This window comes from Paralichthys olivaceus, chromosome 16 (genome assembly GCF_024713975.1).
Source record: "Paralichthys olivaceus isolate ysfri-2021 chromosome 16, ASM2471397v2, whole genome shotgun sequence".
Lineage (NCBI taxonomy): Eukaryota > Metazoa > Chordata > Actinopteri > Pleuronectiformes > Paralichthyidae > Paralichthys > Paralichthys olivaceus.
In genome coordinates, this window is record NC_091108.1 from 10710701 (window position 1) to 10736901 (window position 26201).

Sequence of the window (26201 nt, forward strand, 5' to 3'; positions counted from 1 at the left end):
GAACTCCAAACTTCAAACTGGTCAGCTGGAACGTTTCCACTCACAAAGATATAATATTTTATAGGTTAAAAATCTGATTTATTGTTTAACTAGCATTTTTATACAAATTGGAAATCTGTTGTTGTTGCCTTTTCTTACAGCTGTTATGTCACAGCAGGATCAGCAGATGGGGGCCTCTCTGAGCCTGGCTTGGTCAATAATTACACCACTTGTAAATAAATGGGACTCAGAATGACGTCCTCGCCGGCCTTTGCACTGAACTGAAAACTCAAAATCGACCAAAACAGAGTGGGAGGAGGAGCCGAGACAGGGACAGGGAGAGACAGAAGGTGAGAGGAGCACACAGGTTTGTCCACAGGGGTTGTCACTGGTGTTTTGTAAACATTTAGTGATATCTGAAGGTTCTGATACTAATTACTTATCTTTTCACCCAGTAGTGACCCTTACACATGATGGTGCGATGCAGTGTAGACACCATACTGACTGTATGTAAAGATCATATGTATGGTAAAGATGGACGATATATCGGCTCCAAAGCCAAATCATCTTGATCATCACCTGGTGGCGGGCTGCAGTGTACACCCCATCTCCACCATGTTAGCTGATGGGACAATGACCAAACGTTAAAAGTCAAAGGGCACGTCAGATTCATTTTTCTCAGTGACGGTTTCCCATTAAATGTTGCTCTTGTGTTATACATGTTCATTTTTTCCCATTAGTATTGTATTTTAATTAATGATTTGATGCTGTACAAACTGGGTGAAATGACATGATTGACACCTGAGACTGGCTCGTGATTGGTCAAGTGTCTGTATCTGTGGGACCGGATATTGCAGCACCTTGATTGCTTTATTGTGCAAACTCTGGCTCTGACTGACTTTCTCAACACAAGATGGCGGCCTTCATATCCAGAATAATTTGGGCCTAATTTCTTTATATGGAGTCAATGATGTGTGATAACTCTTATCAACAAGAACTTGGAACTGGGAAAAGTAGATAATGTAATTTTACTTTGCATATAAGTACATCCTGCTGATGATACTTAGCCTACATACTTTCACCCAAGGTTTTGAATGCAGGACTTTTACTTGCAATTAAGTATTTTCAGGGTGGCATTACTTTTACTTCAGTAAATTTGAGTACTTCTTCCACCAATGGTAATCCACCCATGTTTAGCCTTAAATCCCCCCAGGTCCTGTCTCCTCTCCTCCTCTGTGCTGCATGGGCTCTGCCATCATGGCTCCTTGCTGCGGATGATGCTGGTGATGCTGATGATGCTGATGCTGATGTCACCACCGCCTCCCAGCCTTCTCTGCCACAGCAGCACCGCCATTTTCCTCACTCTCATACCGACTTCACGCACAGAGCATCCCTCATCCATCCGGCCCTCGCCCCTCCCTCCCACCCTCCCTGCCTGCCAGCCAGTCTCCCACTCGGGTTGTGACTGACGCACCGCTGTGTTCCACACTTGCTGCTGAAGCTGAGGCTCTTTCCCCGGCGGATCCTCTCCATGTATGGACGCGCTCAGAGGAGGGATGCTGTAGACGCTCCAGCTCAGACGCCCAAAGACAGAAACACGGGCTGCTGAGGAGATCAGGATCCTGGCGCTGGTTTGAATGGGCGGAGGATTCGCCCTCTGAGCTCGAGTCTAGTTGTTGAGGTAAGAGACGGATCAAGTGCGATGCTTTTCATGGCACAGCGTCGGCACCAAAGGGTGTTACTAGGTGAGGGCAGCGGATGCGTGCGTGTTTGTGTTTGTGCGATTTCGTGTGCGCATCAGAGGCGATGAAAGGACTGAGTGAGGATTTTTAATGATCAATTCCTCTTTCATATTCCCACACGACCGAACATCTGCTCTCAAAATGATGCGTAAATGTCATTTAAATCGTTTTAATGTGAGCTGACCTCCTTTCTGACGCAGTGGTGGATGAGCAGGCGTCTGTGCCGTTTCTGTTTACGCGGCCTGTGTTTGAGGTGCGGCAGGCGAGGCAAGATGGAGGAGACAATATTTACACGGGTTATGAATATTTACAGTCACCATAGAACGGATGTCTCCTCGGATTCTGCGATTGCACTGTCGATAATGTCTTTTCCTTAAGATGCTTAGGAGGGATGTTGTTATTCATGGGTGGAGGTTGGATGATGCATGTGCTGAGAAAAACGCCACAGATTTACCTCCAGACAATTGTGTAATTTTCTGTGAAGCAGTGAGGAGACAGTTCCAGTGCAGGGCCTGTGAGGTGAGGGGATGATGCCCGGAGAATAAGCAGCCATCTTACTGTCGAATATCAGGGATGCTGGTGATCTTCCTGACAAATACTGGCCCAGCCTTTTAGTCCGAGTGTGAATCTGCCTCAGGCCAGACTCACAGATGCAAGGCCCAAAAATGGAGGATCATGTTATTCTCAGCTGTTTGTTTAGGCCTACATGGCACTGTCCTCCATATTACAGAATAATGACAACAAGCCTTGAAAGGTGCAAGTGAAATCTATATTTCTAATGTCTCTATCCCATACATGTCCACTTCTGTTGCTAATAAATCCAGTAAATAAACTTCTTGACATCCACCCCTGCAGGTGCCAGGCGTGTGTCTGTGTAGCCACACGGATCTCCAGCTGTACCGCTCGCTCGCGCACCCACCTGCATCATGGCGGGGGCGTCGGTGAAGGTGGCGGTGAGGGTTCGACCCTTCAACTCCAGAGAGATCGGGAAGGAGAGTAAATGCATCATTCAGATGACAGGGAACACCACAAGTGAGTATCCCTTCAAGTCGTTTTTTTTAAGTGTGTTGGCAGTTGATGGGAGAACTGTTGAGAGGATATGGCTGTAACATGATGATGTGGCTGTAAAACATTATTTCAACAGTATCAGGAGTAAAAGAAATGCACTGTAATCATTGAGACAATAACTTTCTGCAATTAAATTTGGAATGTTTATAAATGTGGAAGTGTAAATGAATGACACTTACAAAATGGGACTCTAACATTTCAAGTCGCAGTCGCATTTACCCCCAAAACCTTTGGAATTGATCCAGTAGATCGCATCTGCCAGCAGTGCTGACCCTGCAGCAGTGACTACAATGTAATCATATGGGGCAACTGCGACAGTCCATGAAATGTCCACTATAGGGGCTTTTTCGTCACCAATGAAAGGCCTGTATTGTTTTACTTTGGTTGTTTGGTCCATGTTCCATCTGCTAACATGGAGTAGACAGTGTTTATGAGCTATATTGGTGCCAGCCAGATTAATTTGCTTCAATTTTGTGAAGCTGTCATGACGTTCAACGTTTCGTACACTCTGCTTGCGGATCCCGTCATGATTATGTTCCTGTGACCTACTCTGAGCTGAGTTTCACCTCAGATATTTGTCTCGTCTGCAATTTTGACCGGCAGAAACATGAGAGTGGGCAGGGAGACACACACGCACCATCTTGGCAGCCAGGGAGGGAAACAAAAGCTTCAGTCAGGTCTGAAGCCTGTCAGTGTGTCGGATGCAGCGACGCCACAGCTCTGCGCTCTCATCATACGAGCCACAGGGGCCAAATAGACCCCATTGTTCTGGTTGAGCCCTGACAGGGTCAGCTGATGCAAGCTAGTGTGTGTTTGTGCCCGTTGTGCTGGTCAGTGTTTTTAATGACCTCACTAGAGCCAAAGATTTAAACTTTGATTATTTCAGCTCATTAACTTCACCGACTGTGAATGTGCTCACAGCTCTCACTGCTCTTTTATTTTTTCCTGCTTTCTAGCCTCGCCGTTGATTCCGGCTGAGTGCACGTTTCACCCAAACAGTTCTGCTGTAATGTTAAACTTGTCTGCAGGGGGCGTTAGAGAGGATTCAGTGTGCTGCAAACAGAGAATCTGCTCCTGCTCATTTCTTGTTTCATATTCTACAAACCTAGCACCCCTCCCCTCGTTATCAGACAGTGGATTTGAAACCTCTTTTACTGACACAAAGTGAAGTCTGATGAATCCAGTTGTATCCAGTCCAGTGGTCTGTCCCTGACCAGTTATAATCAATTCAATCCCCACATAAGGGCTTAGTGTTTATTCTGTCATAAATAATGACAAAGACAGTGGCGGATGTAGGATTTCTCTAAATCGGGGGCTATAAAAGGGCCACAATTTACACAGGTCCAATTATACATATACATTATCAAGTCTTTCCTTGTTTACTATTAGCTCTATAGCTTTGAGCAAATCCACAGATCATTAAATATATTTTGACATTTGCATCAAGCTGATTGTGTACTTTCATATATATTAGTATGTGAATAATTCATTAAAAAAAGACTACTGACAGGACAGGGGCACTTCAGGGTGAGGATTACCAGTTACCCCTAACAAGCAAAAATATTGAGATAGAAGATCATAGCAGTGAAAATGGTGAAACTGAATAATAACTGATCTGTTTTGCTTCGTTTCAGCGATCCTGAACCCCAAACAGCCGAAAGAAAACAAGAGCTTTAACTTTGACTTCTCTTACTGGTCACACACTACGGTGAGTTTTCATGAAATCATTATTTTACTGCTTGGATAAGAATATTAATGACTCTCCCTGAAACGAACCACTGGAGACTGATGGAAAATATTGATTTGATTTTTCAAATACTTTAATGGAAAAAAACAAGCAATAAGAAGCAGGCGTGTTCTTGATGTCGTATCATGCTGTTAAAAACAGTGGGTGTTGGTCTGTCTCATCTTTTTGTCTTTGTTTCCACTCCTCTCCCTCCATGTCTGTAGCCTGAGGACATCAACTATGCGTCTCAGATGCAGGTGTACAAGGACATCGGAGAGGAGATGCTGCTTCATGCCTTCGAAGGCTACAACGTCTGCATATTTGCATATGGCCAGACGGGAGCTGGCAAAAGCTACACCATGATGGGACGACCAACAGAGAAAGACCAACAAGGGATCATACCTCTGGTAGAGCAGCGTACAGTTCTGATTGATAATTGGAAATATTCCTCGCAAATGTATTTACTAAAAACGGTAATAATTGTCTTTTGATGAATGTTTTTCCTGTTAAAATACCTGCTTTGCTTTTTAGCTGTGCGAGGACCTGTTCACCAAGATCAATGACAGCAATAATGACAACAGCATGTCTTACTCTGTAGAGGTGAGTCATCAAATGCTGGTTTCCACATGTGCAGCAGGTGGAATCTCAGTATTAAAATAGTCTTGAACATTTAAAAACTGTGAATATCAAAGTTTCTTCTCTTTTTTTTCTCATAGTTTTTAAAATCTATTTTATTGTGTTTCATTGATTTTATTTGATTTTCTGCTCATCAGTCGATTGTGAAGCACTTTGACCTGAATCGCTGTCTGACCAACCAGTCATAACTAAATCGAGTTAACTCGTAGAACCGGTTTCTGACATGACTCCCTGTTTGCCGTCTCCAGGTGAGTTACATGGAGATTTACTGTGAGCGTGTACGCGACCTGCTGAACCCCAAAAACAAAGGAAACCTGCGTGTCAGAGAGCACCCGCTGATGGGTCCTTACGTGGAAGATTTATCCAAACTGGCCGTCACCTCCTACAATGACATCCAGGACCTGATGGACTCTGGAAACAAAGCCAGGTGACAGCCTGAATGTCAACCAGGGATTAACCAGTTGATTGGTGGATGTAGTAATGGATGGCAAAGATGGGCGATGTGGTTGGGATGAATTCATTAATCAGTGAATGGAACAACTGTTGGATCCCAGGAGCAAAAATAACCGATAGACAAGATCAAGATTTACTATTTTTATGTTTCTGTAACGGCGACAGCCAGTGGCCGGAGGTGGTTGTGAACACAATAGAAAGGTTTACCAAGCCTCTCAGATTAACTGATTAGATTTGGTGGTCAAATGTTACAGTGGCCTCACAAACATGTTTTTGGCCTCTTGAAAATGATATCTCTAATCTGTCTGGATGGAATTTCTTCAGATTTTTACCAGGATTACCTGATTTCAGTGGTCAAAGGCCTCATATGAGTTCTGGACAAAAAAACTGAAACAGCAGTGGTTGGTGGAGTCATGCAACCACAGGTGGGTAACTCTATTTATTTTCTGTTTTTCAGGACTGTGGCTGCTACCAACATGAATGAGACCAGCAGTCGCTCCCACGCTGTCTTCAACATCATCTTCACACAGAAGAAACACGACATGGAGACAGAAAACCCTTTAGAAAAGGTTCTGACACCGAGCTCAGCTCTCGCTCACGTCTATATGTTCTATCCGACAGGAGGATGTTATTTTTTCTTATTAAAAAAAAACCAATAAGCTGTCCCAGCCTCAGCAGAGGAGCTGTGAGGCAGAAGATATTTTACTGCCTTTTATGACCTCATGTCTCATCAGCAGTGTTGTTAACTGATTAATGAGTTGCTGTATTGATTTATAACCACAGATAAACTTAAACGGCCTGTTCCCCTATTGTAGGTTCAGGCGAAATGTGCTCATTGTTGTTGGTGTCGTTTTTAATTTGAAATGATCTCCCACCATCACACAGGTCAGCAAGATCAGTCTGGTGGACTTGGCTGGCAGCGAGAGAGCCGACTCAACCGGAGCTAAAGGAACCAGACTGAAGGTGAGAGGGAGGTTGTTGTTGTGGCCGGAGACATTTGGAGCCATTCTTGTTAACATCTCTAGAAGTGAATCCCTTCAAATTATGTGCAAACATTGGACTCAAAGATGAACTGGTTAGATTTGGACAGTCAAAGGTCAAGGTCAGAGTGACTTCACATAACAAGTTTTCCTCTTGAACATGATATCTCAAATCTGCCTTGAGGGCACTTCTTCGACTCGGGACTAGTTGTCACTTGGACGCAATGAGTAATTGTTTAGATGTTAGTGGTAAAAGGTCAAAGGTCACGGCGACCTGAGATAACTGTTTTTATTGCTTTGTATTTGCAGGAAGGAGCAAATATCAACAAGTCTTTAACCACACTGGGGAAAGTTATTTCTGCTCTGGCTGAACTGGTATGTTTTTATATGTGACGTCAAAGATTCTCAGCTGCTGAACATTTTTTTCTCCTTATTACCATTATTGGAATAACACATATTTCTCTCTCAACTGTCAGGCCTCGGCACCAAACAAGGTGAGCAACAGCAACTATCACAACTTTGAAAAGGCCAATAGGATGTACAGTTTCTTCCCTGTATCTTTTTCAGGGTCAATAGAAAATATACATGTGTTTATTTTTGTGCAGAACAAGAAAAAGAAGAAGGTGGAAAGTTTTATTCCCTACAGAGATTCCGTTCTGACATGGCTACTGAGGGAGAACTTAGGTATGCAAAATACTGTATATATTACTACTACTAATATTACTATTACAATGAATAATAACTGTAATAATAATAATAACTTCTTCTGTTGATTAAAACATTCTTACAGTCTTATTCTCTGTCTTTTAGGAGGTAACTCTCGTACTGCTATGGTGGCTGCCCTGAGCCCTGCTGACATTAACTATGATGAAACCCTCAGTACCCTCCGGTGAGAAAGATCTCAATAAAACATCTTCTCATATCTAATTAAATCAGTAGTTTTCTGCTAAGTGAATTAGAATGATACCGTCACCACAGATTCAACATGTAGAGTAAAGGATTTTGGAGATCTGTGCTGCTTATATTCGAGGATGCTGGAAGTAGGGTTGCTGAGGGGGCTGCAGCGCCTCTACTGACAAGGAAACTTCAAGAATACCTGCTTATATTTGCATTTTCCTGAGGAAAATAGACTTAATAATATGTCACTCGGTAGTGTTGCATCATAAATGGACCCCCCGTCTTAACAAATGCATACACTGTAATCGCTGCAGTGTTTAATTTCGTTAACTCCTGAAGTTGCACTCTCATTTTAGAGGCATCACGCTTTATACCTCACTGGTTTCTTGACCTCGGTGACCTTTGCTCCTCCAGGTATGCTGACCGTGCCAAACAGATCCGCTGCAATGCCGTGATCAACGAGGACCCCAGCAACCGTCTGGTGCGTGAGCTGAAGGAGGAGGTGGCTCGCCTCAAGGACCTGCTGTATGCACAGGGCCTGGGAGACATCATAGAGAGTGAGTGTGCGTCAAAGAACACACACACACACACACACACACACACACACACACACACACACGTGCACAAACACACACGTGCACAAACACACACACATGCACACACACAACACACACACACACACACAATTAAGACAACAGCTCTCACCCTCAGTCTCTTCTCTCCTGTGTCCTATCAGCGTATCGCTGTCCCGGCCCTGTCATCGATGGTTTGAAATGTGTGTATAACTCATTTAGCGAGCCTGCGCTTTGCAACTAATAGAAAATTGAATCACAAGCCGGCCTTCTTCCTCCACCACACCAGAGACCTGATTAACAGCCCCTTGAGATCATATGTAAAGTCAGATGAGACATACATTTGCTAAAAAAATGATCTATTAGGTTAAACCTTGTTTTAATCCAAAAATATTTTTCTCAACATTTCTGCAAAATGGCCTCCTTAGTTCTCATTTCCATGGTAACACATGTTTCCTTGCTTTCCTTTTAACATTGAAAGCTCTACTTTTATTCTTAAAAGTAAAGTTGCATTGTGATCCCATCAGGACTTAAAATAAATAAAAAAAGAATGCAGATAGCATCGGAGCCTGAGGTGGCATGAATCATGATGTTTGATGCATTTTCTTAAACAATTATTATAAATCATGGAAGACAAGACTGACTGGGAGGACGCCATTTTAAATAACTAAGGAGCAAATGTTGCATCCTGGTTCTCTGTGTGTGGAGCTAATTGAAGCTATGAGTCAGGAGCTTTGAGGCCTGGAGCTATGCTTCCTCAGGCATCAGGACATGCATTACATTATTAGAAAAAGAAAACCGTGGCTGTATTTGGTCTTTATGCATCTTAATGACACATATTCTTTCTTTTCTTTCTCATAACATTCTCTTGCCTGCAAGCTTGTTGAATCTGTTTTGTATTTGAGGGCCAGAGAATAGAAAAATGCATCTGATCTCTTTTCCTGTCTATTTTGCATTTTGGGTGATTGGCGTTGTTCTTTTCTCTCTGTGATGGCTTTGGTGAGCAAATTACTGCTGCTTCTTCGATCCATTATTTGAGCTCTCTCTTCTTTTCTTTGTACTCCTCTCTGTCGTTCCCCCTATTTTTTATTCTTTTATCCATTTTGTTCCTCTCAATCCCCGATGTCTCTCCTTAATTACCCGGAGTCTGCTTCTACCTTCCCTCCTTCTGTCCTTCCTTCTGTCCTTCTGTCCTACCTTGCTTTCTTCCATGCAACGCCTCTCTCTCTGGCAGACCTGTGCGATTACAAGAACTTTGTGAATAATCGCCAGGCTGTCAATCAAAGGGGTGATCTCTCCACAGTGAACCACGCCATGACAGGAATGAGCCCGTCTCCCTCGCTCTCAGCGCTGTCCAGTCGCGCCGGTTCCATCAGCAATCTTCACGACCGCATCTTCAGTCCGGCCAGCGAAGAGACCATTGAGAGGCTCAAGGTAGGAGAGAGGACAGCGAAATTATTTACAAAAATCCAGAGAAGCAGCAATGAAATCTGGTGTGAAGGCAAATTTGTTAGTCTGGATACATTTCATCTGTCTCAATTTTACCACCAGGAAACAGAGAAAATTATTGCTGAGCTCAACGAGACGTGGGAGGAGAAGCTGCGTCGCACTGAGGCCATCCGCATGGAGAGGTCAGTCCAAAATATTCATGCAGTGTTTTACAGCTTTTTCAAATGTCAGCACTCATACATTCATCCTGCTCATGACCATTGCATTCGGAACAGTCCCATCACCCACCCGCATTTAGGTCTGCTCCATCTTCGCTAAAATAAATGTACTAAATGGGATAGTTTGACCCCTGAGCTGAAATTGGACGTAGCGTTTTCAAAAGTTATCTTTGATTTTTCGATTGCTGGGCTGCTTGAACAACACCATATGCCATATTTGCAGTCGTGCAAGCGACAAGAATCTATAGGCATATTATTGTTTTTCAGCTATTAGATGGGTAGCAATGCTCAACAGAAGGAATTCTGAAAATGTCTGAAAGAGTGAGCAACATGATAAAATCCAACAGATGAAGTCCGACATTTATTTGAAAGGGCTGCCCCCTGCTGTTCATATTTAGTAACAGCAACAATTCTTCCTTTAACAAAACAGTCACTGTATTGATAAAATACAGGCTTACATTTAATCTGATAAGACATTTAACCTGCATGAAACAGTATCAAGAATCATCAGATGTTTAATCTAAACAATATTGCAAATTTGCAAATTCTTTTCAACTAAAAACATATTGTCCTAAATAAAATCGCTCCCTGTAGAGAGGCCCTGCTGGCTGAGATGGGTGTTGCCATGAGAGAAGACGGAGGCACTGTGGGTGTCTTCTCCCCAAAAAAGGTGAGGTGCTCATCACTTTTCAATATAATAGTTTGTCTGATCTCAAACAAACATTTAAAAATAATGATCATGACTTCCACCTTCAGACCCCTCATCTGGTGAACCTGAACGAGGACCCGCTGATGTCCGAGTGTCTGCTCTATTACATCAAAGACGGCATCACCAAGTAAGGTTTTTACATATTTTCAGTCCAAACCATAGACTGTATATAAAGATGGACAACATGACTGCTACCCAAAACAGAAGCCAAAGCGTCTCAATCGCCATCTGGTGGCTGGCTGCAGTATAGGTTGAACCCCATTTTTCTACATTATCTGTCATTGTAGATAATTCTTATCACACTGAAGGGTTCATTCGTCTGGTAGTTTTTTGGCTCTGATTAGTTATTTAATGACATAAAAAGAAAGTGAAACAAGCTGAGACTGACTCCTGATTGGTCGAGCGCAGACCCTTTGTAAGAAGGCGCCATTTGCAACCGTGGTGTTTTGTGATCCAGATGTGGTGCTGTGTTTTTCGGGGATTAGTCTAAATTTTATCATCGTGTCTTCTCGCAGGGTTGGTCGAGAAAATGCCAAAGCTCGTCAAGACATCGTTCTCAGTGGCCATTTCATCAGAGACGAACACTGCACCTTCAGCAGCACCACAAGCCCTCAGGGTGAAGGTAAACAACTCGCTCCTTTCTCTGCCATTATCAAATTACAATGTTCTAGTGTGTGTCGCATGTATTTGAGATATAATTTATTTTTCTAGGATGTGTTATCCTTGAGCCATGTGAGGGGACGGAGACGTATGTCAACGGGAAGAGAGTGTCCTCCCCCATCGTTCTGCGATCTGGTGAGTGTCTATTTTTCTAAATGAGGTGGAAAATGAAGTAATTGCCCAGAGAACAATACATATAGAAAAGTATGTAAAGTGAGGACAAGAGAAGTCTGAGTTTCTTTGACTTAAAATTATTTTTTTAATGGCAAAGCAGAAATGCCAGCTTTCTAATTACTGTGTAACATCATCATAGAGTAGACCACTTAGACTTTTTTTTTTCTTTAACTTTTTAGGAAATCGCATCATCATGGGGAAGAGCCATGTGTTTCGCTTCAACGACCCGGAGCAGGCTCGTCTGGAGCGAGAGAGGACGCCGTGTGCTGAGACGCCAGTGGAGCCCGTCGACTGGGCCTTCGCTCAGAGAGAGCTGCTGGAGAAACAAGGCATCGACATGAAGCAAGAGATGGAGCAGAGGTGGGTGTGAAGAACTGTGAATTATGTTCACAACAATGAATGTTTTCAAGTTCCACTATTCTTTGCTTACATGTGATTGTATATCTTTGCTTTTAGGCTTCAGGAACTTGAGGACCAGTATCGTAAAGAAAGGGAGGAGGCCAGTAACCTACTGGAACAGCAAAGACTGGTGAGAAAAAAGCTTTAAAGTTTAATTTACACTTGCCCTTAAATTCATCCTGTTCCTGATCTGCAACATGCGTTTTCTTTCAGGACTATGAGAGTAAACTGGAGGCTCTTCAGAAACAGGTGGATTCTCGGTGCCTGGAGTCACCTGAGGAAGAGGAGGAGCCTGAAGAGGAAGGTGATACCGTCACTTTCAATTCTGACATCCAACACAAGTCAGGCTTTTGTTTGGTCACATCTGATTCTTATATCAACTCCCTTGCCTCCCCAGTGCCGTGGACGAAGCGTGAGACGGAGCTGGCTCTGTGGGCGTTCAGAAAGTGGCGTTTCTACCAGTTCACCTCTCTCAGGGATCTGCTGTGGGGCAATGCCATCTTCCTCAAGGAGGCCAATGCGATCAGTGTGGAACTGAAGAAGAAGGTGCGACATTAGAAAACATTACTCAGTGCTGTGACACAGATGTGTGATTTTTTTCAACATTCTCCTTTTTCATTGATCTTGATGAAAAAAACAAGCGTGTTTGAGAGAGTTGAGACCCAGTTGGATGTAAACAAGCGGGCACTCATGTTTGACATCCTTGTGTCCACAGGTGCAGTTCCAGTTTGTCCTGTTGACGGACACTCTCTACTCTCCGCTACCGCCTGACCTGCTGCCCCCCTGTGTGGCCAAGGAAAGAGAAAGACGACCTTTCCCCCAGACCATCGTAGCCGTGGAAGTCCAGGATCAGAAGAACGGAGCCACGCATTACTGGACTCTGGAGAAACTCAGGTAAATGCTCAAAGCTGATCACACCCTCAATATTTTATTGATCCATAATAATAAATGTTATCTAGTAAAGAATGTGCTTTTGGTTTGGTTTGAACTCAGCAGAGCCATTCATTCATATCAGCTGCTGTTGTTGTGTCCTGGTTTGTTTATGTGTTTTTGTTTATTTCACCCTCTGCAGGCAGAGACTGGACCTGATGAGAGAAATGTACGACCGTGCTGCAGAGCTCCCCAGCAGTGCTGTGGAGGACTGCGACCACACCCTGACCGGAGGCGATCCGTTCTACGACCGCTTCCCCTGGTTCCGTCTTGTCGGCAGGTCAGAACTGAAGAGAGACAATATTAATCGCATTTCATGTACACTAAACATCTTGGTAAATGTGAAATCTCATCCCCTCCCTCGCTTCTTCTCCTCAGGGCTTTTGTGTACCTGAGTAACCTGCTGTACCCGGTGCCCCTGGTACACCGCGTGGCCATCGTCAGCGAGAAAGGAGAAGTGAAAGGCTTCCTCCGAGTGGCTGTGCAGGCAATATCAGGTACAAACATCAAGGTCGAGTGTTTATAGCTGTTTTTGTTCTAGACGCTTTCTTTCATTTGAAATGACTGTACATCGCTGTGTTATAACACTGTGTCCTCTGCTTTGTCTTTCTTCAGCCGATGAGGAGGCCCCTGATTACGGCTCTGGTGTGAGGCAGTCAGGCACTGCCAAGATCTCCTTCGAAGATAAACATTTTGAGAAGGTACATGCAGGTCACTCCTAATGGTTTTTAGGTGTCCTATGAGCCCAAAAGGAAAGATTTGGGAAAATAAAGTGGTTTGCCTGTGTTTTAGTTCCAGACTGAGTCGTGTCCTGGTACTCTGTCGCACTCCAACACCTCCCAAGAGGAGCTGAGAATCGTGGAGGGAGAAGGACAAAGCGCTGAGATTGGATTCTCTGCAGATGAAGTTAACAACAACACATGTGCAGGTGAGAGTAGATCTGTGCACGGACTGTAAGTTAAGTCAGTCCGTCGAACTGCGGTTTGGATTTGAGCAGATGAGAAATACTGTACTTGTAAATTTGTGGTGAAAAAAAGAAAATTATCTGACACAGCTCCAGAGTGAAACTGTCTGTCTGTCCCTGTCTCATGTAGCCATTGTGGAGCCTCCCAGCAGCCCAGCGAAGAGTTTAAGTCTAGATCTCCCCCTGGACCTCTCCCCAGAGATTGCTCTGTCCCACTTGAAGATCGGCAGCACATTCACCTTCAGAGTCACCGTCTTACAGGCCTCCAGCATCTCAGCCGAGTATGCTGACATCTTCTGCCAGTTCAAGTGAGTGAACAGCAGCACTTCAGACTGCCAGTCATGACCAAAGAGAATCACACTGTTGGTCCCATGAAGTTTTAACAGTTGTTGATCAATAAAGAATCAATAGTACACATCCTTATCAAATATTAAAAATGGTCTCCACATTTCAATTCACTAGATCCAGACTTTTATGAGGATCTGCACCACATTTCACACACTGATCAATATCTTTCCCCTTAACATCCCCTGATTTGACAAGATCCAAATATTCTCATAGAAAATATCTTATCTCACAATGTTAAAGAAAGTGAAAAGAAAGTTGCTGGGTCAGTGCCCTTATCTGGAGCTGCTCCAAAATGCAATGGCTTCTTTCTTGACTCATGCCACCAAGTTTCATGGTAATCCATTAAGTAGAGTTGTTATAAAGTCGTCTCTTGTTTCAGTTTCATCCACCGTCATGATGAAGCTTTCTCCACTGAACCGTTGAAGAACACCGGCAGAGGACCTCCGCTGGGCTTCTACCATGTCCAAAATGTGAGCACTACTTCAATTATTACCAAATATTAGTGGATACAACTACTGCAATATGTTTTTCTTATCCTGTATTTACTGTCATAGCTGTCTGAAGCGTTGTAGTGACGTTTCATTTCTTCTTTCCTCTGTCAGATCACAGTGGAGGTGACTAAGTCCTTTGTGGAGTATATTAAGACTCAGCCCATCGTCTTCGAGGTGTTTGGTCACTACCAGAAACAACCCTTCCCTCCGCTCTGCAAAGACTTGATCAGGTCAGGGTGAAATCTGAACTGTCATTTCTGACAGCTGATGGCTGGTGTGTGTTAGTCGATCTCTTTGAGATGGGACCCTCAAGTTTCCTCACGTTTCTGTTTCCTTGTCTTTTCTCTTAGTCCGCTCAGACCCTCCAGGAGGCAGTTCCCCAGGGTGATGCCCTTATCCAAACCAGGTTAGTTTATCAAACATCATTTATTTGTGATGTGTCATTTATTTCACTTATGTTGAAATTCCTTCCCCTTGAACTATTGGCAGTATCGGCTCAGTGTGGTTTGAACCGTCACACATTAATCTGTTCTCTGTTCACTCGTCAGTTCCGGCCACCAAGCTCAGCACTTTGACTCGCTCCACTGCGGGACCGTGTCACGCCAAATACGACCTCATGGCCTTCTTTGAGATCTGTGAGCTGGAGGCCAACGGAGAGTGAGTCTTCTTTTGTATCTGTTTAACCACTAAAACCAAGGGACATAGGATAGCAGTTGAGTTGAATACTTATACGTATATAAGACGTATTAATACATATATCTCACTTAAAGTTTTGACTATCAACATGTGTTTGATGTCTATGATCTTTCCTTGTCTCCAGCTACATACCCGCAGTTGTTGACCACAGAGCTGGGATGCCCTGTCACGGCACGTTCCTCTTACATCAGGTCGGACAACCTTTCTCTAAATAATGATCATGTTTCCGTAAAGAGACTTCAGAGTGAAAAATGTCAGCAGCCAATATACTTTGAGTAGCTTGGGATCAGTCACTTCAGCTAATTGAGTTCGGTTTGCTTCCTGTCCTCTCTGGACTGCACAGGGCATTCAGAGGAGGATCACAGTCACCATCGCTCACGAAACAGGAAATGATGTCGAGTGGAAAGAGGTGAAAGAGCTGGTCATTGGTGAGTAATGAGGAAAAATTTAAAGTCATTCTTTTTTTTAAATATCGTCACTGAACTAATGTCATTGTGACTTACATGATTTCAGGTCGCATTCGGAACACACCAGAGGCTGATGAGACCATCATCGACCCCAACATCCTGTCTCTCAACATCCTGTCGTCCGGATACTTCTGGCCCAAACATGACGACAAGTATGCTATCTATCCATCCATCCATCCATTCATCCATCCATCCATCAATCCATCAGTATCATTTTATACACTGCTTCAGGACTTTTCATACTTTTATTTTGTATTAATACATGCTCATATTTTGCATTGATACATAGTTATATTTGCATGGATCAATATTGTTTTTCTGAGTTTGAACTTTCAACAGTTGCAGATGAAAGTTTCTAACTCCGGCTTTTTCTTCTTATTCTTTGTTAACGGCAGCGTCTCCTTGGGAGTTGATCATAGGTATAATGACGATCATTTTTATCTTTTCAATTTAATGATAACAGGATATCCCTTTGCTCACATGTTTTTTTTTGTTAGCTTGAATCTTTCTGCTTCAAAAACCATGTAGATCAATGACGACGTTTTTTTTTTCTTTCAGGACGTTTTACCGATTTGAGGCAGCATGGGACAGTTCCATGCACAACTCTCTGCTCCTGAACAGAGTCACTCCGTATGGAGAGAAGATCTACATCACCCTGTCTGCTTATCTGGAGGTAAGGAAATTGCTTTTAACATCAGATGCGTAATGGACCTTGTTACTCACTGGCCCATCCAGCCAACTTGGATCAAAATATATTTTGGGACAAAAAAATATGTAAGAAAATAAATCTAAATCATTCAGATTGAAAAAAGCTATAGGAAGCTTGACCATCAGTACCACCGGCTGAAATCCTGGGGTTTACACTGATTTGAATACATTGATTATTCCTTGTCTCACATAAGTATTGATTCAAACCAAGAGCAGTCAGCAATCAGACACATTTGCCGTATATTTTGACTAGATGGAGAACTGCACTCAGCCGACAGTGATCACCAAAGACTTCTGCATGGTGTTTTACTCCCGCGACGCAAAGCTGCCAGCCTCTCGCTCCATCAGGAACCTCTTCAGCACCGGCTGCCTTCGGCCCTCAGAGAGGTTTGTGCAGTCTGAATCTATAAATATATATTTCATGTTTAAAAAGTTTGATTTTATATTTAAAAATGTATGTTGAAGTTTATCTGGCTATTATCTTTTTTATACACTGTTGAAATGTTTTCCTCCCTCTCCATCCCAGTAACCGTGTCACAGGAGTCTATGAAGTCACTCTGTGCCATGTGGCTGACAATGGAAGTCCAGGTGAGACGGAACTAAAACTAATAACAAAATCTTTCAAATAATCAGGAAATCTCCAATATGACAGATTGTGTTTTGTCGTACTTAAGGTGTTTGTCTTTTCCTTCTCTTCACCAGGCATGCAGCGTCGTCGCAGGCGTGTGCTGGACACCTCGGTGGCGTACGTGCGAGGAGAGGAGAACCTGGCTGGATGGAGGCCTCGGAGCGACAGCCTCATCCTCGATCACCAGTGGGAGCTGGAGAAACTCAGCTTACTGCAGGAGGTGAGTCTACAGACAGAAAAGTAACGAATAGATCAGCAGGGAAATGTTTTTAGTGGAATGGATGCAGTTTATTATATTATTTGCCTCAAAACAAAACTATTAACTACTAAAATCCTCAAGGAAGACAAAATCTGTGAGACCTTGAGATACAGTGTTTTTCGCTCGACATTGATGAAAAGATGTATTGCTTGTTGCTTGTGTTTATAGGTGGAGAAGACCAGGCACTATCTGCTGCTGAGGGAGAAGCTGGAGGCCACTCTGCAGGCGGGACAGGATGCGCTGTACAAGAGCAGTGACATCAGCGACTTCGCAAAGAGTCCTGTCCTCAGCCACAGTCCCAGCAGCAGCCCCGCCCTCGATAGCCCCAACCAGAGGCAGAGGGAGCTGGCTGCCAAGGTGACTGCTGCTCATTTTAGCTCATCTGTTGTTTCAATGACTACGTTCAACATCATCTAAAACTAAAAATCTGTTGTTGTTTTCTTCTTCTCAGTGTTTGCGTCTGCTGATGCACACCTTCAACAGGGAGTACAGCCAGGTGAGCAGCAGTGCCAGTGAGAGCAAGGTGAGCCCCAGCTTAGGCCCCGTAACCCGGCCCGATAATCCCTCTGAACCTCAACGTTTACACTTTATTATTAAAGCCCCGCACTTGACCCATTCTCTGCCACTGCATTAAATCATTCAATCATTTGTTCAGCACAGACTTTTAGCTCTTTTTAATTTTCTCTTCCCATCTAATTTCATTTGCCTCAGTTCTTTTAAGCATATGATTTCGGTCTTTATAGCCATGCAGTAGACATGCATCAAATATTATTCACTAATATTATCTGTAGGATCCAGCTGAATGAGAATTGTCAGATATGATTATCATACAAGAAACTTTTATATCTCAGCGTCGGTGACATCTAGTGGCCAGAGGCATTATCAGTTGTCCGTCGGTCCCTCCCTCTCATGTGAACACAATATCTCCCAAAAACGTCTTTCGGGAAATTCTTCAAATTTGTTACAGATGTTCAGTTAGGCTCAGGTATGAACTGATAAGATCATGGTGCTCTAGGCTCAAAGTTCAAGGTCACTGTAACTTCACACTACACATTGTTAACCTGTTATCCCAGGACTCCAAGGAATCCATTGAAATTTGGTACAAACATTCACTTACACTCACACATGTAGAGATTAGAATTTGGAGGTCAAGGGTCAAAGGTCAAGATCACTGTTACCTTACAAACCCCTTTTTATGCTTTGTGAAACCATTTTCTCAAGAATTCACTTAGACCCAATGATGAACTGATCAGATTTGGTTGGTCAAGGTGACAGTTGTCCGACACAACTAGTTTTTGGCCTCTTGAACATATTAAATCTGCCTCTTGGTGTCTACTGTTTAGACAGAAAGTGCACTGGTTCTCGGAGGCTTACAACCGCAAGGCGATAATTCTAGTTTTCAGGATAATATTGACCGTGGTCGCCTGCTTAATTCTTTCCTCTAAAACCCATTTGTATCTTTTAATCATCCCTGAGAATGGTTTAGTTTCATCTTCTTTTTCACCTGACCTCATTTGTAAATGTCTCTCCTCCTCTGAGACTGCGAGGCTCCCGCTAACCTGATCTTACTCCTGCATGTCATCTTTAATATGTTAATCAATGAGGGGCTCTTAGACATAATGAGGATTTGTGTTACAGTGGTACAGAGATTCTACAATACATTGCCAAAACAGGACAATTTGTCTGATTGAGTTGTTTTCTGAATGCATGTCTATGTTGTTTGTGCTTAATTGTTTGCCTGTATGTTTTGTCTGTGTCTGTATTTGTCCCTCTTGTCTTGTGTGTGTTTCGCCATGCTTGTTGTGTGTGTACATGTGTGCGCGTGCTTTAGCTCTCTGAGATGTCTGCATCACTAATGAGGGAGTCGTCATCTGGACTGAGCACGCTCACTCCATCCTCTACCTGCCCGTCACTGGTCGAGGGACACTATGACATTAGGTATGTAACTATATATTCTTACTGTCAGTATGATTTTAATTCAATGTGTTGGTAAATATTTGATCCATAACTCTAAAGGTTCCCGAGTGAATTTCATGGTTGACGTCGACTGAGTTGTTCATTAAGATGGACATGTCTCCACTTCCTCCCACTATTTGGAAATGAAGCTAAAATATCCAAATTCATACATTTGTGTAAAGAATTTGTGGTCTGAAACTTTGTTTGAACCCTAATTTCTTGTTTGTCAAACTACAAATTTGTTTTTTGAAGACATACTGAACCAGGTTCAGGAGCATCCACTCCAGATCTGGACCCGTACAGCCCAGTGGACAGAAAGAAAGCTCTCAGAGGATACAGCTTTGTGCCTGACATACAGGAGATTCGCGTCAGGTCTGACAACACATATCATACTGAACTGTTTTCACTTGGGGAATAAACATGATGAAGAAGAGTTGTGATCAATATTTATTCAGTTTGTTTCAAAGTTTGTTTTTCTTTCATACTATGTAGCCCCATCGTGTCAAAGAAGGGCTACCTGCACTTCCTGGAGCCCCACACCAGTGGCTGGGTGAAGCGCTACGTGGTGGTGCGCCGGCCCTACGTCTACCTGTACCGCAGCGAGAGGGACAGTGTTGAGAGAGCTGTCATCAACCTGTCGTCTGCAAAGGTGGAATACAGCGAAGACAAACAAACTTTACTGCGGGTACGACCCAGCTTAAATTAAACCCTAACACAGATTTATCTTTAAGATAATAAACAGCTAACTAGCTAACCTGAATACATTTTAGTAACCCCTGCGTGTTCAATATCTCTAGACTCCCAACACGTTTGCTGTGTGCACCGAGCATCGTGGGATACTGCTGCAGGCCACCAATGACAAAGAGATGCATGACTGGCTGTATGCTTTCAACCCTCTGTTAGCTGGCACCATCAGGTGGGTGGAGAAGTAACTGTCGAGGAGAAATCCAACAGAAGAGCAACATAGATGAGCTGTTTGCTGTTGGTTAAACACGTTTGGAATAAGTGCTTCATGCTTTAACAGGTCCCATGTTTAGAGAGAAACAGATGTACACAATGTAGCTGTTTTCAGACATGCACAGAACTACAAACATTTTCCTGATATTTCCAGAGGGGCTGACATTTTCCAGAACTTTTTTTGCCAGCCCCCCAGTAAAATGTCTGGAAAATGTCCCAGTGAGTTCAAATGAGAATACAGCAGGAAAATACCCTGAAAATTCAGTGAGTCGCCATGTTGATGACGTTTCTAAAAGGCGACGGTTGCAAAAAAAAAAAGAATTCTAAATTTTTTCCAAGAAACTTCTGAGGAAATAATTAAAAAATAATACAGCTTATTATTAACTTTTATCTTACTCTCCTATTTGCACTTTTTTGTTGATCTCCTCTCCTCAGGTCAAAGCTCTCCCGGAGAAAGTCGGTCCAGTCGGTCCCATCTGCACAGAGGATGTGAGAGGTGAACCAGCCTGGTGGAAACCTACACAAAAAAAAGAATACAATCTATAAGCTCCGCTCTACATCCTGCTCCAATGAACATTGACCATATAAACAAACTTATACATAAACCAATTACATTGCTCTCTATGTGACATCACTGTCGCTCATCTCGAACCCCAGCGAAACACCTCTTCCCTCTTTTTGCAGTCGACACCTCAGACCCTGCATGGTGTGCTCCCTCCTGACCGTTAGAAATATACATAACAAACACTAATCACCCAAACGTGTCAGTTATCTTACCCCTGCTGGGCTTTTGGACAAGTTCTGATTAGTTTTCATATACATTTAGAAATCAGTCTCCTGCGAGGCCACCCAGTCCCTGTTGAAAGTTACTATGTGGTCTGAACATAAGTCCCAGTTGTAAAAACCAGCCATTCATGTATTTCTACTTAACGACATTAGGTGAGGGGGGGTAAATAATAATAATAGAAAAAAACACCAAACTGGATGTTACTCTGTGTAGATGTGTGTCAAGTGCAGGGAACATCAGCTCCACATCCATCATTCAAATACTGCACATTACCTCAGCTTGGTGCTCTATGATGTAGAGTATTTGTTTCAAAAAACAGATGAGTCATTTAAACACTGAAGTAGCATGAGGAGGGATTTGTTAGGACAAAGGGGTAAGCTGTATCTGTTGTTTTTTTTCTTTTTAAACTAGTTCAACTGAGCTTGGCCAGATTGAGGCAGAAAATAACCCAGGAGAGATAACTCATGTCCTCGCCTTGTTCTTGATATTTTCTTCTCATTTAACATAACCCCCTTGTTCATATATTTATATATATATATAGCTACAGCAGAATATTATTTATTGTTGCTATCATAGGTTCTCTGCACTGTTATTTATTTGTGACAGGATCACTGACCAGTTTTGTTTCATGGCACTTTATTATCGTTATAATGTCTTGTATCATTCACTCACTTGTTTTAACCAAAGTATTTTTTTTCTTTTTCTACTTGTTCCAAATGTTGTTGACTTTGCAGTTGTGTCAGCAAAAACTGTTTATGAGAATAACTTCGAAATTTTGAGAAATATTTTTATTTGCTTTCTTGCTGAGAAAGATAAGAAGATCGATGCTACTCTGTGGTCTGCATGCTTAAAATGAGGCTAGCCACCAGCAGTCAGTTAGCCTAGCTTAGCTTAGCCAAGACTGGAAGTAATATGTAACATCTGCCTGCCAATAGGCTACTTCTAAAACAATAATTCACATGTTCTCAAGTTAGTTTGATACATAAACTGATCTGTAAACTTGACAAATTGAGTTGAGTTGAAATTTTGAGAAATATTCGCATTTGCTATTTTGCTGGAAATCTAATAAGATCGATGCAACTCTGTGGTCTGAAAGCTAAAAATGTAACTAGCCCAAGCAGTCTGTTAGTTCAGCTTATCTCATCTTGACTTATTTTATCTTAGCAAAGACTGGAAGCAATATATAACAATATCTATCTGCTGGTACTTCTGAACTCGCCGATTCACTGTTTCTTGTCAGTTTCACACATAAACAGATTTATTTCCTGGATTATTTCTTAGCCGTGTGCAAAAGAAGGGACAACGTACCAAGTGTCCTTCCCTCATGGAACACTGGTTATGCACGTAACCTCTAGATTTTCTTATTTAGCCTCTCGCAATAAAGCAAATGAGCGTATTCTTCTGAAAGCTGAACTTTTTTCTTTAAACTAATCAGTTATATCCAAATTGAACAACTGTATTGTATGTGTGTGGTTACATTTTTATCTCATGAGCACTTATTCAGTCCGCTATGGGCCGGCAGAGTTGTTACGTTAAATACGTTTACTATTTACGTCTACTCTAGTAGCTAAATGGAAAGTTTGAAATGATCCTGGACCTGTAATCTGTTGAGGACAGTTGCTTTGAGTGGGCAAGAGCTTTGCCCATCCACCAGATAGTGCCTCCCTTTCTTCACCTCTTTTTATTCTCTCCCTTCCTCATCACTGTCTTTGACATCAACACTGAAGTTAGTTACATGTGGCTGGGAGTGAGCTTTAAGGTTGAGTTATAGTAGATGCTATGGATCTTTTTTTACATCGGTGTCAATGTTTTGGAGAGTGAATATTATCAATGATGCTTTATAGTTTGTTGGTACAGTGACAGTACAGCATATGTCTCATTATCATTGACTATAAATGTTGCATTTAAAAGGAAATCCCCTCTTAGCTTAAGTACTGTAGGCGCTATATATATATGAGAGCCTGGTGTTGTGTCAGAAACCAGTACAGTATGATTAGCTTTGGTGTTGCTATGACTTTTGTTTCAGTTTTTTTGCACTGTACCAAGATGACCCCGAATGTTGGTCTATCTATTTATTCTGTTGCTAGAAAGATTATTTACATTACGTTATACTGTGTATATTTTTGTATTATTTGCATTTAAAGGAATATTATCCATATCTGCTCACGCTGGAGAGGAACATCTTATATGTTGGTAAATATTACACCAAAGACATGGTCAGCCAACCAATTGGTCTCATTTTCCTGTGATCCGTTTAATGTCAGAAGAATCAACAGAAAGTATTTAGGACTCTTTATGCCACAGGCCAGACAACCTGTTGAGCAAGAGAACCTAATACTTTATGAATCTGCTCAAAATCTGACAACGCAAAAGTTGTACATCACATTTCACTTTATATTTGTTGCTACTTGTACTTCATATTCTTTCTTTGAGCTGATTTCAGTGTGTTGGGTCACCTTGGTATAATCAACTCGTTTGCTAACATGCTTACTAATTTATCATGTATGCTGTCTGCTGGAACAGAAGACAAATGGAAAGTTTTATTTATAAAGTTTTAAAGGATAGAAGATGTTTTTATGATATATTGCACTTCATGCACAAAGCATCTTTATTTAATATGATTTCATATGATGATGTTTTAAGAATGTATAGAAAAAACTGGGTTTGGCTGAAAAATATTATGGCCTGTATTGAAAGGAGAAGAGTAGATGAAACTGTAACGGTGCCATTTTCGCCTCAACGGGTAAACAACCAACAACACTGCACCAAATTGCATTGATTTTTTTTGTTGTTTACGACTGGCAGATGATGCAGTGGTTCCAGCACTTAATAGTTTAAAGGTATCATGTTAAGGAATAACACTTTATATGACAGTTTTAGTACACTGGCCAATAATTGTTCAAAGTTAAATTAATAGATTATTTCATATTTGGCTGCTTTTTGAGTATCATCTGGATCGAAGCATGCAGGTCCACTTATCTCCTGCTGTACTCTGTCCCTCTCTCCTGCCTTACTGCTTGCTAATGACAACAGCCCCCCCCCCCTCCCTGAAGTGCTGCTTGTAAAGTATTGTCATTCATGATCCCTGTAATGACTAACTGGAAACCTTCCTCTTGGCTCTGTCTTGTATATAAATCGAGAATTTCTGTGTTGGGTCTCATCGCACAGATGATATTAACTCTCTCTCTTCCTCTGTATACCATGATGAATAAGAATAACTGGCCTGATGCTTCGTCTTTGTCACCCTAGAGTAGAGTGCCGATCAGGGATCTGTTTTTTGCACATGCAGCTTGGTGTGGATGAGATGGTCATTGTGGAGCGGGTAGATGATCCCAGGTCTGCACTCTCTGTGCTCTGAGCTGATTGACAGAAGCAATAGCAGGTCCCAGCCTGTGATGAAGTCTTAATCTCAGTGCTCACGTTTATCTTTTGAGTGTTCTAGAGTTTTTTCTCATGTCTGTGGACACGTAACAAAAGTTGTGAAGATTAAAAAAAAAGGTGAAATAAATAAATGAGTGTTGAAACTTATGCATCATTTTAATGTCATGTGTCTCATTGTTACCCACTTATATAGAGATCCATCACAGTAAACCTCATACAACAGAATGGATGGAAAAGTAAATGATGCCCATGTCAATCGTTGATTACCTTGATTAAACATTTAAATCATCTTTTAGATGTGACTTACAATGATATTGCCTGATACGACCGACCAAACTACACATATTCTGAGCCTGAACATGTACAAAAAATAAAATCTATAAAATTATAAAATCAAAATTTACTGCCCAAATCCGGCTGCAATCTTTAGTGATTTTTCATAACAATATCAACTGAATATTTGTTTTTTTTAGGCCTATGCAGTTAAGTAAACGACTGATGATAATGTCTTCATCTTGAATTTGAATGACATCACATTATATTTCCTGATGGAAACATGTAAATAAAGCTTGTCTTTCCTGCCCAAACTCATCACGTTTAACAGGAGAAAAACGGTTATTAAACATAACCCCAACAAAACAGAAGGAATGTGTAATGCAATGTTCTTTTCATGTCTGCTGTGCTCAGACATGAGCACAGTAGACGTGTGTGTGTGTGTGTGTGTGTGTGTGTGTGTGTGTGTGAGTGATGCGTCTGTACAGCCTTCCATTATTGATTATGTACTCACATGTACTCTGCTGCAGCAGGGGCCAGTCCAACTAATCCTTGAAGAACAGAGGCAGAAATACTGGGCTTGACACAAAAGGCCCCTGACTGAGTGAGTTGCAGCTGCCACCTCCCATCAGGCCCTGGGGTACAGTCTATGGTTACACCAGACCACTGACGAACAATAAGTTTGGTCAGATACTGTCTGCCTTTTCTTTGGAATGTTTAACTGATTCACAGAAATATAGAAATCAGTCACATTGTCCCCTAAGCAGGAGTTTGGACTCTAGAAATGTCACACACACACACACACACACACACACACACATACACACAACCCTGTAATTCTAATTGGCTTACTTACCCAAACCTTAGCAATCACAACTAAATGCCTCACCCTAATCCTTACCTTAACCCTAACCTAAACCTAGTTATAACCCTAACCCCAAAATCAAGTCCTAACCCTCAAACACCCCAATGGAAGTGGGTCAGGAAATGAAGACTGACATCACTTTCCCAGAAAGTCCTCACCTCGTAAGTAGTAGGCTCAAAGTGATCTTCACAAAGATATCTGTATTCAGCTGAATAGGACGGAGTTCTCAACACCACAATGTGATGCAGAAGTCTGACAAAGAGGAGTTCACTCACCATTTATGATACACTAGTCTTACAACTATTGTCAGACAGAGGAAACACTTTGATTCTTCCATTAACGCAACAGGTACTCCTATTTGTGCAGTCAGTACTGGATCATCGCCAGCTTTGTTGGTTGCAAGGTTCATGGAGTAGAAAGATATTACATAAAAGGTATAGCAGACAGTTAAACATTTCGTTACAATAAGGACACTGCAATGACTTCCATTTATTGTCTAACCAAAACCTTAACCCCTAACCTTAACCATTGCCAATCCATACTTAACCAGGATTCTGCAGTGTGCCGCTCTCTGCCCTTTTGTCTATTGTCTGTGTGGCTGTAAACCAGGGCTTGTCTTCATGTCTCTCGACTTCCTGGAGCTCTGGAGCCTTCCCAACTCTTGATCATTGAACCTGCTTCCAATCATCTCCACAATATAAAGACCCTGGCTCTACACGCCATCTTTGGCAGATCGTGCGATTATTCACTTCTGCCCTGGTTCAATCTCCTTTCCTGGGATCCGCCCTGAAGACAACCTTGCTCTGATCCCTCCGGTTCAGCTCATTCA

At 42.3% G+C, this 26201-nt stretch overlaps 1 protein-coding gene across 8 annotated transcripts; it reads left to right on the forward strand.

The window, feature by feature from the left end:
• Positions 1-1385: 1385 nt before the first annotated feature.
• On the forward strand, positions 1386-24381 carry kif1ab (kinesin family member 1Ab). Of its 8 annotated transcripts, none has more exons than XM_020103545.2 (49): positions 1386-1660; positions 2577-2753; positions 4424-4497; positions 4740-4922; positions 5047-5115; positions 5400-5578; positions 6062-6173; positions 6490-6567; positions 6894-6959; positions 7061-7078; positions 7190-7268; positions 7395-7473; positions 7896-8038; positions 8218-8256; positions 9288-9487; positions 9605-9684; positions 10315-10390; positions 10477-10556; positions 10945-11051; positions 11141-11224; positions 11443-11623; positions 11720-11792; positions 11876-11966; positions 12060-12208; positions 12378-12556; positions 12735-12872; positions 12971-13089; positions 13208-13293; positions 13385-13520; positions 13687-13864; positions 14284-14374; positions 14507-14625; positions 14746-14801; positions 14944-15052; positions 15216-15282; positions 15435-15519; positions 15605-15710; positions 15954-15977; positions 16117-16231; positions 16520-16653; positions 16793-16854; positions 16969-17114; positions 17322-17510; positions 17605-17676; positions 18985-19091; positions 19362-19481; positions 19602-19794; positions 19907-20025; positions 20502-24381. In XM_020103545.2, the coding sequence occupies exons 2-49, from the start codon at positions 2648-2650 to the stop codon at positions 20557-20559; spliced, it is 5154 nt and encodes a 1717-aa protein (XP_019959104.1). In that variant the 5' UTR covers positions 1386-1660; positions 2577-2647; the 3' UTR covers positions 20560-24381. The 8 variants fall into 8 exon arrangements, with proteins under 8 accessions (XP_019959104.1, XP_019959136.1, XP_019959111.1 ...); XM_020103577.2 differs by having other exon boundaries at positions 9357-9487; XM_020103552.2 differs by lacking the exon at positions 15954-15977.
• Positions 24382-26201: the final 1820 nt, after the last annotated feature.